This window comes from Coffea eugenioides, chromosome 8 (genome assembly GCF_003713205.1).
Source record: "Coffea eugenioides isolate CCC68of chromosome 8, Ceug_1.0, whole genome shotgun sequence".
Classification (NCBI taxonomy): domain Eukaryota; kingdom Viridiplantae; phylum Streptophyta; class Magnoliopsida; order Gentianales; family Rubiaceae; genus Coffea; species Coffea eugenioides.
In genome coordinates this window covers 5,185,265-5,203,562 of record NC_040042.1, presented here as the reverse complement: position 1 = coordinate 5,203,562, position 18,298 = coordinate 5,185,265, and the positions used below count along the sequence as shown (strand labels likewise).

At 36.2% G+C, this 18,298-nt stretch overlaps 2 protein-coding genes across 4 annotated transcripts; one reads left to right on the top strand and one right to left on the bottom strand.

Annotated features, from left to right (window-relative positions):
* Positions 1-1,072: 1,072 nt before the first annotated feature.
* On the top strand, positions 1,073-10,179 carry LOC113781530 (inactive poly [ADP-ribose] polymerase RCD1-like). Of its 2 annotated transcripts, none has more exons than XM_027327486.1 (7): positions 1,073-1,212; positions 3,585-4,765; positions 5,869-6,110; positions 6,442-6,545; positions 8,558-8,722; positions 8,827-8,922; positions 9,883-10,179. In XM_027327486.1, the coding sequence occupies exons 2-7, from the start codon at positions 3,711-3,713 to the stop codon at positions 9,952-9,954; spliced, it is 1,734 nt and encodes a 577-aa protein (XP_027183287.1). In that variant the 5' UTR covers positions 1,073-1,212; positions 3,585-3,710; the 3' UTR covers positions 9,955-10,179. The 2 variants fall into 2 exon arrangements, with proteins under 2 accessions (XP_027183287.1, XP_027183285.1); XM_027327484.1 differs by having other exon boundaries at positions 1,074-1,212; positions 8,540-8,722.
* Positions 10,180-10,951: 772 nt separating this feature from the next.
* Positions 10,952-15,618, bottom strand: LOC113781445 (probable inactive shikimate kinase like 2, chloroplastic). 2 transcript variants are annotated; one of them, XM_027327381.1, is made up of 8 exons: positions 15,339-15,618; positions 14,238-14,425; positions 13,960-14,154; positions 13,365-13,426; positions 12,813-12,879; positions 12,620-12,738; positions 11,605-11,781; positions 10,952-11,377 (listed from the first exon to the last, which is right to left on the bottom strand). In XM_027327381.1, the coding sequence occupies exons 1-8, from the start codon at positions 15,579-15,581 to the stop codon at positions 11,268-11,270; spliced, it is 1,161 nt and encodes a 386-aa protein (XP_027183182.1). In that variant the 5' UTR covers positions 15,582-15,618; the 3' UTR covers positions 10,952-11,267. The 2 variants fall into 2 exon arrangements, with proteins under 2 accessions (XP_027183182.1, XP_027183184.1); XM_027327383.1 differs by having other exon boundaries at positions 12,620-12,709; positions 12,817-12,879.
* Positions 15,619-18,298: the final 2,680 nt, after the last annotated feature.

Sequence of the window (18,298 nt, the reverse complement as noted above, 5' to 3'; positions counted from 1 at the left end):
CGAAAGAAAAAGTAACTTTCTCCCACTTGCTTACACTTTTCCTTGCAAACAAACGCTGTTCGACATTTTTAAATCAGAATATCTCACAATCAAACTAAACCAAAATAAATTTGGAATAAAACAAAAATAATTACTTGCACTGCTCAATTTAGTACTCATATATCATGATACAAACTAAATATTTTTCGCCTCAAATATAAAAAAAAAAACTAAAAGTTCATGGTGTTTTTTTGGGCTAAAAATGAACTTGAGGACAAAAGTGAAACAACAAATAAAATTCAAACCCGGTTTTCAAAATCTCCAACTTGCAATAATTCAGTTCATTTTGGCCATCCGAAATAATCAAAGCCATAATGAAACTTTTGACACGAACATGCTCCAACTTGTTATCTTCAACCAAGCAGAAGTATTTCAATTGGGTCGTTGACTTCAGCTTCATCATTCATGTAGTATTCAACATCCAAATCAATTTGGGGGAAGGATTGAGCACTAAAGGACAAAGCATCAATGTAACTTCAATAATTTATTTTTATTTATGCATTTATTCTCTTACAAGTGACCCTCGTGGATGGAACTTTCACATACAAGACTTGAATTTTCTTCTTTTTTTTAATAAAATTTCATTATTTTTTCATTTCGACCGCGTTCTTTTTTAATAGCGAAAATAGCCAAATTATCTTTAAACAAACAATTTTCTTTCACCTAATGCCTTATAAGGTTATTTAAACATGCAAGGCACACTTGATAATTAAAGACATGAAAGCTAGTAAATGAAACGAAATCGAAGCTGGGGCCTAATTGGAAAGTTTTTATTACTTGGAGAGCCCAATTGAAACAATTTCACTTTTAGGGCTAAATAAAACTTTTGGTTAATTTGAAGGGCCAAAACCGAATTAACACAAATTGTAAGGTACCGTTACTTTCTGTCCGCGTCGGCACTACTAATCTTCATCTCCAAGCTCCTCCACCGGCATAACATTTATCCACGAAAAGGGTAGATTCGTTAATTCGAATTTTTGGGCTGTACAAAATTGGAAAGTAAAGAAAAATTATAGTCGGTCCCAGTGGAGAAAAAACTTACAAGTCTGCTTCCCTGCCGTGCTGCTGATTTAGGGTTTTGTGTCCCCCAAGACGACGACGTAGAAGAATAGAGCAGAGATTCTCCTATCCGTCGACTTGTCTTTTCGCTCTCGGTCTTTGTATTTCATCAAGGTTTTCTCCGTCTCTTTGTTTATATATAATTATAAAAACTGATTTATGTCATTATTTTTGCCTTTTTTACTGAAAAAAAAAATCTGAAGTAACCGTTGTTTGGTTGAGTTTTTTTTTTTTTGATTTTTTCGTTAGTTTCTAGGGATCAGTAGTAAATTCGTTGCATGCGAAAATCTGGTGTTTTATTTTGCATGCTTTTGAGTTGCATGCTTGATCGTTGATATCTAGATGATGGGGGCCCTAGAGGCTGAAATTTTCGCTAATTAAGTTAGTTTGTATTTTTTTCTCAAATTTTTGGTGAATTGAGTTAGGTTATCTTTGATGGATGGATTCTGTGTGGGTGCGCCTGTGCTTGTGCGTATGCGTCTGTTTTCCATTTTTCTTTTACATGAGAATTTGATTGTGATATGAGTTGATTAAAACTGGGAGAAGGTTATTACTTGTTGCTCTCAAAGCAGGGAAGAAAGGGAAATGCTACAGGATATTAACGCTTGGTTCCCTTTGGGAGAGGACTGTTTATGGCATGTAATTTGCAATTAATGCTCGGAAGATAGAATGGTTGAAGGCCTAAAGCCGCTAGCACATCATCAAATTACCAATTAAAATTCGATCGAGATGAATATGTGTTGAGCTGGCGTCATCACTGCACTTTGAGCACACGGCAAAGGGTTGTGCTACCAAAGATAACATTTGGCTGTTCCTTATTAGTTTGAACTTTAACGTTTAGCTTTGTTAATAGCCTTTTGTGCACATAATATCCGTTTACAATCTAGGTTGGGGCATAGGACACTGAAATAAGTTGCCCTGTTGGTGCGACTATAAGGTCTCCATGCAGCGAAGCTAGGGAAAAAATGCTGTAACTTTCTGAAGAAGGCTGTGTTTCAGCTTGTTTGCATGCACAAAGATAGGCTTGCACCACGGGGTGCTATTAGAGTAACCCCTTTTTATTGCATAAGAAGGTGCTTTTTGTGATCGGTTGTCCTGATGCAGGGCAAGTGATGCCATCAAGTTGTGGGAAATGGTCTAGTCAAGCCCCCTGCTAGTGCCCTTGTGCTCAACTACGTAGTCATGGTGGTTTCTGTCTGTTGCCACTACTTGCCTGGGAATGTGAATGTTGATGCTTCATTAGTAGAAAGTTTGTGTACGCACTACTGATAACTGGTTAAGATTGATGCTTGAGTGATTTGTTTATTGCTTTTATTCTGATCTTAATTGGATGATCTAGAGTTATTTGATTGTCAGTAATCTGCATGGCTTGTGATTTTCCATATAAATTTTTTCCCCATTTATCACCGCATTCTTGTTTTTATTTATAGTGTCAGTTTAAAATAAAATTCCACCTTTCAAGCCTTGAAATGTCTTCCCATGCCTTGTAATCTCCAAGATAGATTCTTTTGCAGTCGCACTGCAGTATTCTGTCTAAGCCAGAGTGGGTAGGACGGCATCAGTTATCAAGCCCTACCTTTTCTTTTCTTCTTAATTTTTGTTTTCTTACTTTGTTGCGTAGATTTCAGACTGAGTTTTTAATTATCTATCTGCAATTTGATGGACACATCATATTTTATAGTTGCTCAAGATTGCTAATATTATGTAGCCTATGTGTATTTGTTCATTCTTTTATTTTGATTTTGTTTGAATTGTTATATATTGTAAGTTAGAGTGTCAATTGGCCTTTTTTTTTTTTTTAAGTGTTCTCAAGATTCAAAAGAGTTGGTATGTAGACAGGAGATTTTTTATGGAAATACTTATCAAGCATGTTGACCTTGCCTAGACATCTATGATAAGATGATGTTTGTGGTCAATAAAGTTGGTGTAAGCCAACTTTATATAAACTTCTTGTTGATATAAACTTCTGTCACTTGGTTGCATGCCTCCTCGTAACCATCCTTGTCTACATGGAATTAATCTGTTTTATTTCCCCAAACGGAGAGTCTTGTTAAGCATGTATCATATCTTTTTCCCCATACGACTATTTTTGGTTGTTAACTATATTTGGTCTTTGCAGAAACAATTATGTTGTCTTCGGTTACATGCATTAAGTGAACACAATACAGTTTAATTTGGGGTATGAAAATACGTGAAATTGCCCTGATGAAAAATATTCCTGAGAAAAAGATTTTCTTCCTCTTTATGAAGCTATATTGGTGAGCTTTAGCATTGTTGCCTTAATACATTTAATTGAACTGAAATTGATCAAGTCTGTCTCTTTCTGCATGTGAGATTTTTTGTCAAACTTCTTGTGATTCATTGTATTGTTTCTCTTTGTATGAGGTCTGGTTCTTGTTGCTAAATTCATTGTATCATGTAAAGACTTACTACAAGAAATTAATAATTGCAAAATATTTCTAATTGAGTTGGCCATTGTCATCCAGGTTTCCGTTGACTTTTAAAAATGGAACATTCCCTTTAAGAAATAATCAAGACAGAGTCGTATGTAATAGTACTCTTTCAACTTTTGGCTTCGAATCAGCGGATAGGGATTGATCCTGTGGGTAGAAATGGAAACCAAATTCGCCAAGGTATTGGGTAGCAGATGGCGTGTTGTTCCTGACCTGAAGAGGAAGCGGGCAGCCCAGGTCGAAACATCATTGGTTGGAAAAAATGGCATGTCTCCATCACGATCCAACCTGGGTTCTCCCCTTCAACTCTGCAAGCGGAGGAAACTTGATGGCAGAAAGTTGCCAGTATACCATGTGAATTTCATGAAAACTGGGCTGCCACAGCGCTTGATGTATTACCAAAAGGGTGAATGGGTTGATTTCCCCAAAGACATTCTTATGTTGGTTAAGAAAGATCTTCAACAAAAGAAGGCAATGACTGAGTTGCAGTTTAATAAGAAACGCATTGCACTAGACTTCTTGCATATGTTCCAACTGGATTTAAAGACTGGTCTGCTGCAGCCCATTGCATGGATTGATGAAGCTGGGAAGTGCTTTTTCCCTGAGACTTTTGTTGATGGTGGCGAATTCCATGCCTGCTCCTATAATAAGAGAAGTCAGGACCATCTAGTCTCAGAACCTCAGGTGTCTGGTGACATCAAGTTGCAACTTGAGATTGCGATAAATGGTTCAGATATTTCAAATTTGAGGGAGTCCAGTGGAGAATCAAATGCTCTTCTTAAAGAAATTCATGTTCATCACAAACTTGGAGGAGAAGGTTATGATGGAGAAGCTGAAGACAGTAGCGTCAGAGAAGCAAATGAGAAAGTTGATGTGACCCTTGTTGACAACCAACAGATGGAGAAAGTAGATTCTGATACTGTGAGAGATTTTTTCTTCAATGGCATATGTTTTCAGGATAATGCAAATATAATTGAGATCCATTGTGGCTCAGGCGTCTTTATGGAATCTCGATTTGAGCTTTTCAAGAAACAGGTTGCCATCACTAAAAGCTGTCGTGGGGATGCAAATGTGAGATATGCTTGGCTCCCATCTTCTAAAGAAACAGCTGCTAGTATTATGAAGTATGGCCTTGGCTTTTCGCTGCCAACAAAACTTAGGCCTGTGTATGGCATTGGAGTTCACCTTATCCCTGCAAACTGCACTGAGCTCAGGTTTGAATTTTCTTTCACTGTTCATGTTAGTGATCACTGAACATTGCCAATGTTGTGATAATGGTTGATTATGGGGGTTGGTTTTTGACTTTTCATAGCTTCCTTTTAACTCCCCAATATTGGACTGACAAGGAAGTTGTGGGGCTAAGGTGACAAGATTTGGAGAATGGTTTCTTTGTTTGGAATTGTCCTATACTGCTTCTGAATGATTTTTAATGAACTTCTGGTATTGTATCTCTGATGTAAAAATGACATTATTGCTGATTATGTTGATTGACGTATTTTATTTTCATCTATTTCATTTATTATTATATCTAGTTCGGGTAAGTAGTAGTGTTAGGAGGGAGGGAATTAAATGTGCGCCTTTTGAAGAGAAGTGTGACAGAGATTAGGTCGAGAATCTTTATGTAGAAGAAATTTCTGTTTTCATTGCATTTTTTTTACAACAAAGTTGGTTTGCTAGAAAATGTTTTCATTTAGTAACTCATTCCACTCAAATTATACCAAGGTAAACATTGCTCACTTTCTTGCTTTTTATGGACTATGGTTGTACGCTGTTCCCCTTGGCTTCACTTTTTGGACCAAGCATACTGTAGATAAGTCAAATGCATCTTTTTGAATTCAGGTGAAGTATTGATATAAGCATTTTTTCATGCTATGTTTGTAGCCATTCATTTCATTCATGGAATATTGTTTAGTTCATTTCTCAGTAGAATTTGATGCTTTGGTGGGCTTACGGCCTCTCATATACTCCTTTGCTGCTTAGCTTTACTCAACTGGCTCTTTTCATGTTAATATGAGGATTGCTGATATTTGCTGAAAGTTTTTTCGTCATTATAATTTTGAAAACTTCGTCCTCAGTTGACATCTTTTCATCTTGATTTTGAAATAGGAATAATTGCATCGTTGTATTTGGTCTGTGCAACATGTATTTTAGGCATAGCTAGCTTTTGCAGTAATGGGTAAAGAACCTAGCAGCTCGTTTCTGCATGGCTTCACATTTGCTATATCAACTTCTGGTTTCTTCCGTAAATCATAATCATACTTTCATCCTTGATGCATTTTCAGTGAGGTTTCAGCCTTCTTTTTTTTTTTTTTCACAGTGCAAATTATTCTGATGTTGACGAAAATGGTGTACGACATATGGTATTTTGTCGTGTAATAATGGGAAACACAGAGCTTGTTCATCCTGGATCAGAACAGTTCCATCCCAGTAGCGAGGACTTTGATAGTGGAATGGATGATTTTCAAAACCCAAGCCATTATGTAATATGGAACATGAATGCAAATTCTCATATCTACCCAGAATATGCTATCAGTTTCAAGATTTCTTCTGATGCTGAAGGTGATGATTTACCCCTTAATAGTTTTGTAATTAATATAGTCTCAAACATGCATGTTGCATCCTTAGTTGAAAGTTTTTTCATTAGGCTTAGGCTTAGGCTTGATTTAGTCAGATGGTTGGATTGTGTATAATACATTTGTATTAGTGATATTGCTCAAATGTGAAGGAATATGAAGTTAAATCAGTTTTTTGTAGTCGCTGATTCTAAAACTTGCAGCTGAAGCATGAGCGGTCAAACTAAAAATTCCTATCTTGAACTGTGTGCAAGGTGCTAGTTACCTTATCCAAGCATTAACTAGTAGTTGTGGTTACTTTTGTTTTTGTGTTACAGGAGTTTTGGCTAAAACTGAGGGAAAGATTGATTTAAAAGGGACTAGCATTTGTCATCAAGTACCTGAAGGGCAGGTAAACATGGACTCGTCTACAACTGATCTGGTAAGTACTTCAGGTATATGAATCTTTTTTTTTTTTGGTTCATTTTTCTTTCCTTGGCTGTTTCAAGTACTTCAGGTATTTGAATCTTCTTGTTTGTTTATTTTTCTTTGCTTGGCTATTTTACTGTCATTTTCAAGGGACATGCACCTGCTCTCCACTTTTGGACGAAAACTACTAGTTTATTGCCTGACGCTTCTAGGTTTTGTACTGAAGTGACTGTAACAGTTATAGGGTATTACCTATCACTACTTATTTTCTACTAGAGTGAAGATGAGAGTTTGTTTAAATAAAGTGGGCGTAAGGTGAATAAAATTGATCAGTTTCTCAATTGTTGAACTTCTGTCCATGTTGGGCTGAAGTTGTTTTAGCAAGGAGAAAATAGTTTGTCGTAGACATTTCATGTCAGTTTGTTTCTCTCTGGGGGCAATATGGAATGGTCTTGAATGTACAGCAGGACCAAGTTTCTTCATGTGTGCTTTTTGCCCGCTTGAAATGCTAGGACACGTGCAAGGATGAAGTGAAGTCTTATGGGCCTGACATATGATGTAAGTTTGTGCCTGTGTATCATGTGGTAAACATTTGCTAACTGGCAGTTTGATGTTGGCACCAATAACAGGCATTGTGAAGGTTGGGTACTGTAATGTGTAGTTGTGGCAGTGCTTTTGTTCTGTGTATTGTGCTCAACTTCCCAATTTGGAGTATACACTTGTTTGAGACATGAGAAAATAGACAATCCATGTTTTGTTTCGCTGGATGGGATAAATTGCGGTTGTGATGCGAGTACTAGTGATTGTAATTGTCTTTCTTCTAATCCCTGGGGCTCCTTGTTTCTAAGTAATGGAAACATGTAACGTGATTATTATTATCAAAAGCAGTTCCTGGTTTATTATTGGGCTTTCAGTGCTTAATGGGAGTGGAGATGATTTGGAATACTTACTTTGTGCGGTTTGATGATGATTTATCTTCTTTTGTTGCAATTCACCTGTGGTTAATGACTTATAAGAAAGAGTAAGATCAATCTGATGGGCACATATGTTTATCTTTGAGGATCCGATGACTCATTTTTTCCCGCCCATGTTTTCTACAAGTTAATGTTGGATTGTTGGATAGTTTCTTGATCATTTGGTGTGCATGAAGCAGTTGGTGAACTTAATTTGGCAAGTTAAAGTATGAAATAGTGTGGCCAAAGCTGATAATTATAAAGCGCATTGAGCTTGTGGTTGGATCATTGAGGTGAGCTTTTTTGAATTTGAAGTTGGTTACATATCTTGACTTCACAGATATAGCAAACAAGTGATATATATGCTTTTGACTGGAGTGTTCCCATTGGTTAAACGTGGGATATTCCATGAAAATGTTGTACTTGATGGCAAGAAAATCCTACCTTGTGGATCCTTCATATGATGATTTTCAGTACAGAGCACTTCATGCTTGAGGAGTGATCTGAAATGTGGCTTGGTCCACAAGGTTCTTCTGATCGGGGATGTCCTCTATTTGGTATGCAGCTTTTAGGACAAGTTGAATTAACTGATAGCAAGTTAATGGTTTTCCTCTTGAGGCTGCAAAAATGCGCATAGTCCTCTTGCTCACTTGATTCTTTATCCTGGGTCTTTGTGGTGCCTGAATTTGATTCGTGTTATTTATAAAGTAAACTAAAGCTTTCAAATTTCTGGAAGCTACCAATATTCATCTCTATCATTTTTGAATAGGGTATTAGTCTAGCTTCTGTCAACTGACTCCTTAATGAGCCTTCAGAGTGAACCTTTGTACTCTACTGGCTCGAGCTTTGTTGAGCTAGGTTGCAATTTGCAATTTCCTCCTGTAAATAACTTTTGTGCTGCTAGGAAGTTGACTTTTGTGTGGGGGACTTATATAACCATTTGGCTAGCTAAAATCATTTCCATTTTTTGATAACATACCTGTTTTTATGTTTCTTTTGCTATTTGCTTATTTGCTTGCATTGCTGCAACTTTTTTTAACTGTTTTTATCTTAGGCAAGTGAATGCAATCAGGTTTTGAATGGAAGGCCTCCAGAAAAAGCTGGCAACCAGGTTTCAAATTCTCTGAGGACTCCCAAGTCCCCTTGGATGCCTTTCCCTATGCTGTTTGAAGCCATTGCCAGTGAAGTTCCTGAAAAAGATATGAATGTTGTTCGAAGTAATTATGAGGAATTCAGGGTATGTCTGCTAGACACACATTTTTTTTTTGCCGACCTGGTTCAAGTCTGAGCTGTTACCTTCTTTCGTCTCTTTTTCCTTTTTTGCTTTGTCATTCCTTACAGAATAAGAAGATGACTCGCGATGATTTCGTTAAAAACTTGAGGATGATAGTTGGGGATTCTTTGCTGAGGTCCACAATTACAGGTCTCCAGTCCAAGGTAAGGCTTAGACTGATCAAAATAATTGAAAGATGATCTGATTCAGACATGTTAATATTAGTGATTACTATAGTGTTCGTATTAGTGATTCTTTCACCATTCATTCCTGTCATCAATCAGATTTTGCTTGCAAGCTGGTCTTATCTGTTCTTGTTTCTATAGTGATTTAGTAAGAAAATGATTGAATAACCCAGGTCACCTCATTTATTAGAAGGTTAACACACCAGTCTGTAGCAATTTAGTGAGCAGCGACCATATTATATCACTTTCAAAACGGTTGATACACTGGGCTATTTGAGGGCTTCACCAGTTCTTAAATCCATGTGATCAATACAAGGGAAACTAATGAAACTTAGGCCCTCATTGACTTTGAGAAGCAAGTTGATGTGTTCTGGAGTTTTATAACCTTTGTGTTGGTGTTCATATGTGTAGTTTATGCTTTGGTAAAGTCTGCTGATTCATACCTTTGGGCTGGAGTACATGTTTTGTTTTCCTGATATATCTTTCTTCAAACTGTTCAATGTGTTTCATACATGGGGGGGTTTTTTTTGTTGGGGGGGGGGGTGAGGGTTGTGTTTGGCCATTTTTGAGTTGATGCAGGGTAGATATCATATTGAAAGTAAAAGCATTATTTTTCCCCCTGCATTTCATGCAAGTCTTTGGGTTTGCTAGAGCCTTTTGATACTCTCTGACGGTCTTTGTTTATTGTGAAATTGAAGCTGATAGATTGTTAAGATGTATATGGTTGGATTTTGGGCATTCAGCCCAAAGATGAGCAATAGATTAGGTGTGTTGTATACTAATTTCTAAACTCTTTGTGGACTGCTTAAACTTCTTTTGATAGCATCAAATTCCTATGACCTTAGCTTGGGATTTTATATAAAACTGACTGCTCGAGGTTCTAGCTTGCATCTTTAGTAATTAGTCCCCTTTTTTTTTTTTTCCCTCCTGTTGTTGCAGATTCAGTTGAAATCTAAAGTTGAATTGGTGACTCCGAAACCTGAATCGGAAGCTTGGGTTCGCTCTACATGATTATGGTGTTTTGATGATTTGTGGAGAATTAGTGTTAAAACTTGTTGAAAGGCCTGGTTTTCAGCTTTTAAGTTGTGACTTTGTAGTTTAATCTCTTTTGAATGGAACATCTCATCCGTGGAGTCCTTTGAAACAGATTCATCACTGCGGCTTAGTTTCTTATTTTACCCTCCAATGAGAAATCTGACTCTTTAATAAATGTTGAATTTCGTTTGTTCTGCTCAACCATATAAAGGCTTTGTAATGCGAATCATTGGTTGAGCAGCTATACACTGAGTGGGTTTTTCTCTCTCAGCATAAAGACAGATTAGAAAAAAATGGCTCGAAAATGCAAGTTTTTATATTGCAAGAAGATTGAGGTCTTTCAAATCTACGTACGAATCAGCATTTAGAAGTAGCCTAAAGAGGAAAATGGCTAAATACTATTTGGAAATTGCTAAAAAGAAGGAAAACCGCAAAAATTATTGGCATTTAGTACCGACAAATCTCCTAACATATTTTGGCTCTTATTTTGCAAGTATAAGAAATGGATAGAGAAGTGTGGAACAATTACATGTGATGGGAAATGAATTAAATTTAGTTGAGCATTTTGAATTACAGAACCGATAAATGAAGTTGCTAGTGTTAGCTTGTCCATGAGATGATTTAACTTGTTCAAATTTTTTATGAATCCATCATTATAGTGTGCTTGCCTAAACCAACAATGCCTGATTTTCCTAACTAGTCTTCCAATGACAGAACTGATTCAAATCAATCAAACTATCCATGAGATGATGATTCAAGCTAGAGTTGATCTTTGACAAAATGGGAAAACCATTAATTTCCTTCCCTTTATGTTGGTTTTTGGTGGGTTGGGGGGGGGGGGGGGGACAGAACATGCATGCAGTTTTTCTAATTGTCTTCCCTCCAAGTGTGGGGAAGGTTATGGTCCCATAAGTTCCCCATCCAATTCCTCACCTGGTGTACATCACCCAATATAACTATATGCCCTGGAGAGTTGAGTATTAACTTTCAGAATGAAATGTTTATTGTTCTGATAACATAGAATTTACTGTGAGCAGTACATACAGCTATTGCTGAAGCAGTACCTCCAGTAAACTGTGTTCAAAATCTAGAAAAATGCTATTCACACAGGAACAGGAATACAATATTCAGCTCGTACATTAAGTAGAAGCATTTCTGCTAATAGTTGGCCCCTGTGAACATCTTTTCATAATGCAGCTATCTCTTTGCTCCCTCTCCAAAAAATGCAAAATAAAAAGAAGCAAACAGATTGTTCTTTCTGAAAAGAACTTTGTGCAGTTTACCAAGAGTTAAGATCCAGGAAGAGATGCATCATCTGTTGTTGATGGGTTGCAACCAGGAGGTTTGATATCTGGCCAGTCTCCTCGGCATCCCAACCTCACGTAAAGACTCTTTTTACCTAGAAAAATGAACTGAGTCAACGATGTCATCATGGCATCAACATCAGAGAAAATGAGGAGAGTGTTGATAACTGTTATGCAGGATTTTTGCTCATGCAATGCACCATGTACACCATCTACTCCCTAATTGAGACCCTCCAACTTAGCTCTATTAAAGACCCTCGATCAGCAATTCAGTATAATTCTTAAATGGGATACATTGTCTGGTAAGGGATGAAAAGTAAACCTGGAAGCTTTCTATCTGACAAGATTAAGCGTTTGAGGGCACTCAGTGAAGCCAGAGCTACAGTCTTTGAGTAGTTGGCATCCCAACCTCCGAGCTTGACTACCACTTCTGCATTAGAGAAACCTTGTACACCATCTTCAAAGTGCCTCGTGGCCTCATCTCTTGCTGAAGCTTCATCTGAATACAAAAGCTCATAGAATGACGATTTGAACTATAAACTAGCAAGGCTCACACGAGAATGATATTTTCAACTGCACCGGAACAGATATCCTACATCTGGAATAGGCACATCCATAGCATATGCGAACAACAGCTCTGTTAGCCTACCTGTTTGTGTACTAATAAGATAATTTCATTCAATTTCAGGTTTTTCATCTCTGGTTAACTTATGCGACAAGCCACTCTAGCTCAGATAAACAAGTAAACACAAACAGCTAGAGATAGATCACAACTCACTAGGTCTGATGCTTTTGGTGTGTCGTCATGCACCCTAGAGATAAAGAAGGCACATGAGGTTTGCAGTCAAGCATTTATAGGCCTATTCTTGGGAATGAACTTGTTATTTTCGTATAAACCCATATAATTTTTCTTTTAATCTAAACATCATGATCTTAGCTATCGTGGAGACTGGAACTTTGCTAGCTGCTTTATAAGATTCTGTTGTCTATGTGGAATTATTGGTGATACTGCTTTTCATTCTGAGTCCATAAGCATTGCAGTTTTTAACCTTAGTGAGGAACTTTTAAACATCAAGAAAGATGTTTTAGCACTTGCACAATAGGAACTAACATACAGTCATATAATACCATTGGTATGCTCTAAAATAGAAAACTTAACACACTATTATAACGTATGGGTTTACATGTGCAGACGATGTCGTCTATACACGACAGCATGAAGACCAGAAAGCAATGACTAGACAACACGGAAATCAAAGCAACTAAGAAGTTTTGCCTTCCAAATCTAGAGTAGGGCTCAGACATTTGATACTAAGATACAGGAGAAGATACCTCACCTGTTGCTTCTGACTCTGATAACCAAACTGTAAATCCAGCAAATAGGTGCCTCCACTGAGTTGTCCTACTAGCTGCACCATGTTTCCCTCCTATTGTTGCCACAACCTTACGAGCATGACTAAAAGATTGATTCACGTTAAAATATTCATCTTTTGAAGACCAAGGAAATGAATACAAGGAAAAACTGTTTACCTACTCAAATTTTCCAATATAGCACCTTCTACTTCAGCCACAGCATCATAACCCTCCGCAGCAACCCCTGGAAATGATTACATCTGTTAATGCATTGTGTGGGATAAAGAAACTTTAATGTAGTTTTAACAGACTTTAGAATTTCCATATAGCTAAACACAGTTTTCCTCCATTGGTACTTAATTAGCTGCCAACAACTAGACTTTTGCCTGTTCTTGGCCCAGGACACTGGCCGACTACCCCATTGGGTCAGTGCAAGGGTTAAAGCTGTCATCCACACACTCAGGGGTCTGATGCAAGCTAATTTGGGGAAGAAAAGTAGAGTAAATGGGTTAAAAGGTTGAACCTTTAATACTTGAAAGAGAAATATTGCCTATACATTCCTAGATTGCTAGTAACATATTCCTTATTAAAGACAAACTGATCAGTCTTAATCCAAGAAAAAAAAGGGTCAAGGACAGAGAAGGGCGGTTCCTAACCATGAATCTGTATTATAAGATCTTAACAAAGAAGCAAAATCTTTTCTGTTGACTAAAGCACAGGGGCACTTACATGAATCGATTGTTTGCTTTGCAAATGCTTCCACTAGCTCTTTTGTTTCTAGAGGTATATACCTGAAGAACACAAAAAAGAGGATAATAATGCAGAAACCTGTCAGGCCAAAAAAATATATGAACTAGACATAGAAATGCACCGGTAATCTTTCAGAAAGAGCTGTAAAGTTCACCAAAGTACAGAACTATAAAGTTGTCTAACACACATGTTGAAAAATAACACACAAGCATCCCTTTAAGCTACTAAGCTGATCTGAGAAAAAAGATGAATTAGAAGTAGAAATTTTAAGGACATGGAAGCATGAAGGAAACAACAGTTTCCTTCTATGTTTTTAAAACACGAGAGAATCATGCAGAAACAACATAATGACCTAACACTAAAGCATCCAGAACTTAATTACCGGCCTTTCCTTGGCATTTTCCTTAACAAGGGAGGTAAGATCGATTTCACAGTCTATGAGACAATGATGCAAAATCATGTGGTCACAGCGTATATAGTAGATAAAAGAATAAGCATCTAACGGGTCAAGGAACTTCCAAAAAGACACCCAATGTTGAATCACTTAACAACTCTATTGCATGAGCTACTTTACCCTAGGCCAACTGCCAGCTCTCGAGCGATCTTCTGGTTTATTTCAGTTGACTCCCCAACTAAATAAACTGATGTTCCTTGTAAAAGTTGTGTGACTCCTGCTGTAAGAGACTCCCAGGACTCAATAATGTCAGGCCAATTCAGTTCAGGATCTTGCTTCTTCAAGTTAACAACAAGCTCATCATCATCTATATACCTGTAATGATGATAAAAAAATTCAAATTGGATGATTCAAGAACTGATTCAAATAAAATTTGCTAGAGTGCATAGTGCATGTACCATATTGTTTCACCAGGGTTTATCCTCTCATATAGACAGCTGGTGTTTATGAGAGTCTGAAGAAATCCAGAATGCTGCACCTTGATCACCAAGGAATTGTCATTTGCATCTACAAATATATCTTTAGAACTTACATCCACATCCCCAAGTTTTAATCTTAACTCCACCTCGGAGGAACCGTCAGAAAACTGCATTTTAATAAGAAAAAACATTTAATTATCAAATTAGGATGAACCGACCAAGTTTCAACAAGTCATTAATAAATGAGAAGAAACACAATTGAGAAAAGTTTAATGGAAACTCGTTGGAGGACAAAGATTTCGGCAATAATGGGAGTTCTATACTCTTACAAGAACTGAAAGACAGCATGAACGAACATCTAAGAACTTCTACATCTGTATTCACTTTTAGCGTGCCACTTGTGGAAATGCCTCAACATTACATTCCACCAGCATGCAGTAATTCAAATTAATTCTCGACATTTCAAGAACCAATTCAAGCACATATAACGGTGAACATGATGAAAAAGAATTCAATAATTGGTCCCATTCTAGTCACTCAAGCTCTCATCTATTTATCCAACGAGTTAGTTTTTTATCTCCCCACTGCAAGGCTATAACTCTTTCCCATTACCGTTGGACCATGTCTTTCCAACACAACAAGAAGTCTTGCAAAAAGAATTTATAATAGCATCAAAGATAAATATATATTTTTTAAAAAAATCCTTCAATTGTATTCAGTTCCTTATAGAACTATGTAGCTAAAAAGCTATGACATTTATTCAACGTGGGGAATTGGACAAGGAAATTCATCACATTCATTATAGTTTATACCCATAAGTTGAATTCATATAATTTGCATTTTCAGGATTGTTTCAAAATGGAGTAACTTTCGCATAACCACCATATCTAACGAATAAAGAATTAATCATCCATCAAAAACTACTAAAATTGCTTCATCAGTAATTTGAGAAACAGAAAAAGAAAATCCACAAAAAAAAAACAGAATCATCGTTTAATTTATCTCTGATTTTCCTTTCGGGGCTGCTACAAATTTAAACAATAACAACGTTAAAGAATTTTCTTGGTCAAAGAATAATACCTCGTAGTGGGTTGTGGAAGTGGAGACAGTGGGGAGTGTGCTGCAGAAAACGCGGCTGAGTTTCTTAAAACTGGAATTGGAAAAAGCCCATCTGGAAAGTAACCGAAAATGACTAGTTGCAGCCGTTAATTTGGGTTTTGGGAATGAAACAAAAGTTTTTGTAAGAAGAAATTTTTGAAATTTGGTTGAATTTTTGGAAGATAGGCAAAATGTAGTACTAGTAGTAGAAGTGGAAGCTGCCATTCTGGGCTTCTCAGTTCTCACATCTTCCCGGGAGAGGATAAAAGAGCTGGTTAGGATCGTTATAAATATATAAACTCTCCTTATAAACAAATATCTTTTTCTTTTTCCAATTTTTTCCTTTTCTTTTCTTGATGTTTCCTTTTAAGTTTGTACTTACATATGTACAAGTATAAAAAAAAAAAAAAGGGATAATTTCAGAAACCTCTCTTGAGGTTTCTAATAATTTCATTGACCTCTCCTGAGGTTTCTACAATTACACTGACCTCCCTCGAGGTTTAGGATTTGTAACAGAATCAGCCCATGATGTCAAAAGTGAGTATAAAAAAGTGTTTTTAGAAAAGAGAGGGCAATTTGTTCCCATCAATGCCCCTGAGGTAAATGTACAAGTTACATTAGTGAAATAATGAAAACTAATAAAAATTAGAAATAAATTAGAAAAAGTGAAGGGATGTTAGTGAAATAAGGAAAAAGAGTCACTGACTTTATTTGCACAAAGTTGCAGCAACGGCTACTGCTATCTTTTACAATGTTGAAGAATACGACACACAACTGACAAATGAAGAGGTATTCGAACTTAAAATAAGAAAGTCATGAAATTATATGTGCAATAGATCTTAGCAGAATAGCTAAAACTTTATGGGTCATTTTGCTCTACTCTTTGATATTGAAACTTGGAAGCGGTTGGTCTAACAGAGGTAAAAGGGTAAAGATCATGCATTAAACTTGGAAGACTTTTTGAATTAATTAGTAGTTTAAATCATTTCAATCACAAAATAACTAAATCAACCAATACACATATTACTATGAAAGACACCAAGTCTAAAAATCTACAAACACAAATAACTATCAAATCATGTACACCCAATGAAAAATCAAATTCCAAATCACATTGCATGAAGAACCAGATAAAAACAACTATCTGAACCATACTTTATCCAGGATATAATCCCAATACAGTTTAAATCCCATAATTTGCAAGAACTATTATATTAAACTTATGGAGCATTTTCTGGTATTATGAACTAACTTAGCCATGTGAAGAACCTAAATGCAGAAAAAATGAAGATCATTATCAACGCACACACCTTTCTCACTTTTGCAATGTCCTGCTGAATTGCAATCCAACAATTCACTGAACCAATGTGAGAAAATACCTTAGCAGAGGAAAAGAAAAATAAGAGAGGAAAACTATTTACAAGCTAAATAGCTTAGCGAAGGATCCTACACGACAAAAAAGGGAGTAAAAAAAACTGACACAAAGCAAGATAGCACCTATGAATTACCATAGGAGGCAACTAAGGCCAATGATGAAGATCTGTATTAGTAAAACATGAAACCACCACATTTTAAGATCGGAAGAAAAAAGATCATACATTCATAAAGCGTTGGGAAAAAACACAAGAGCAAGAAATGCCAAATGATTAATGAGTTAACAATCACAAATAATCATTTCTTAGACAATAATTAATTCAATTCATTGTAGCTAGAGGACTGAAATGACTAAAAATCCAGCACTTTATCAGAATCAAAACTCGAAGATGTATGAAGGTTTCTTCCGCTTCCATCTTCATTATGTTTCTTCTTTTTTTTTTTCTGCTCCTTGATGCCTTCTTCACAATATATAAAAGACTAATTTGTTGTCTTGTTCCTGATGTCAATCAGCAAAATGGCGCCAGCTGGCTAAATGCATTTTTTATTAACAAGATTCCAACTGGTAAGTTGGTTAATGAAATTGGAAGATTTAATTTGGACCCTAATAACTTATTTATCAGATTTCAGCTTTATAATAACACACAATGTCTTGGGTATAATAGTAATTTTGCATTATATGATGTCAGCAATTGGGTCCCAAGTTCTGCCAGGGGAGGTCAGTGTAATTGTGGAAACCTCAGGGGAGGTCAATGAAATTGTCAGAAACCTCAAGGTAGGTTTCTGAAATTATCCCAAAAAAAATACAATTATCTAGTGAAACTAATTCATAGGTGCTTGGTTTAAAAGATAAATCAAAAAAGAGAGAGAATAAGAAGAAGAAACTAATAAATATTGCCAAGTGAAAATTTTCCATATATGCTATTGTAATACTTTTGAATGAATAAAAGAGTACACTTTTTTTTAAGGGACAAAAGTGGGATTTAAGAAATGGGATTTGAATTCAATATTTTTAAATTTTAGGGTCTCAACCTTAGCAATTAAATTAAGTACTTTTTTTTTTCATTATAGGTAGAAGCGTCAAAACAAGACTAATTCTAATTAAGTTAGTTGTTTTTGTTTTAACCATAGGTTTTTTTCCTTCTAAATTTGGGAATTATATTTTCACTAACTATGCATCATGGAATGTATAGTTAGTGAAAATTATTGAATTTTTTTGTTATTATTATTAGTATTTGAGCATCACAGTTCAACTTGTGACAACAAAAATGCATGCAATATTTTGTAATTTATTTGATATAGTTTACACCAAAATTTGAATGTACGTGAAGTATTACAATTGATATTACACTTTAACCCTTTTTTTCCCCAATGGTCAACCGTGTTACTAGAATTTTCTTAAATTATATTCCTACTTTTTATTTTATTTTCGTCTCATAAATTACCAATTTATTTGATGTCAAGTATTTGAAGGTGGACGGAGCAAACCACAGTGGACTTTAATCCCGAGTACCGGTCCATCAGTGGGGCTAAGAAAAAGAATCCACTAAACATCAGAATCACTGCCT

What these genes read in the sequence shown, in the direction of transcription:
- LOC113781530 (XM_027327484.1), top strand. Translation starts at nt 3,711, where the DNA reads ATGGAAACCAAATTCGCCAAGGTATTGGGTAGCAGATGGCGTGTTGTT. An exon ending in GTAATTATGAGGAATTCAGG is followed by an intron (nt 8,723 to 8,826) that starts GTATGTCTGCTA and finishes CATTCCTTACAG; the next exon opens with AATAAGAAGATGACTCGCGA. An exon ending in TTACAGGTCTCCAGTCCAAG is followed by an intron (nt 8,923 to 9,882) that starts GTAAGGCTTAGA and finishes CTGTTGTTGCAG; the next exon opens with ATTCAGTTGAAATCTAAAGT.
- LOC113781445 (XM_027327381.1), bottom strand. Translation starts at nt 15,581, where the DNA reads ATGGCAGCTTCCACTTCTACTACTAGTACTACATTTTGCCTATCTTCC. An exon ending in GAGCTGGCAGTTGGCCTAGG is followed by an intron (nt 13,427 to 13,959) that starts GTAAAGTAGCTC and finishes TGTGTTCTTCAG; the next exon opens with GTATATACCTCTAGAAACAA. An exon ending in ATATTGGAAAATTTGAGTAG is followed by an intron (nt 12,739 to 12,812) that starts GTAAACAGTTTT and finishes TCAATCTTTTAG; the next exon opens with TCATGCTCGTAAGGTTGTGG.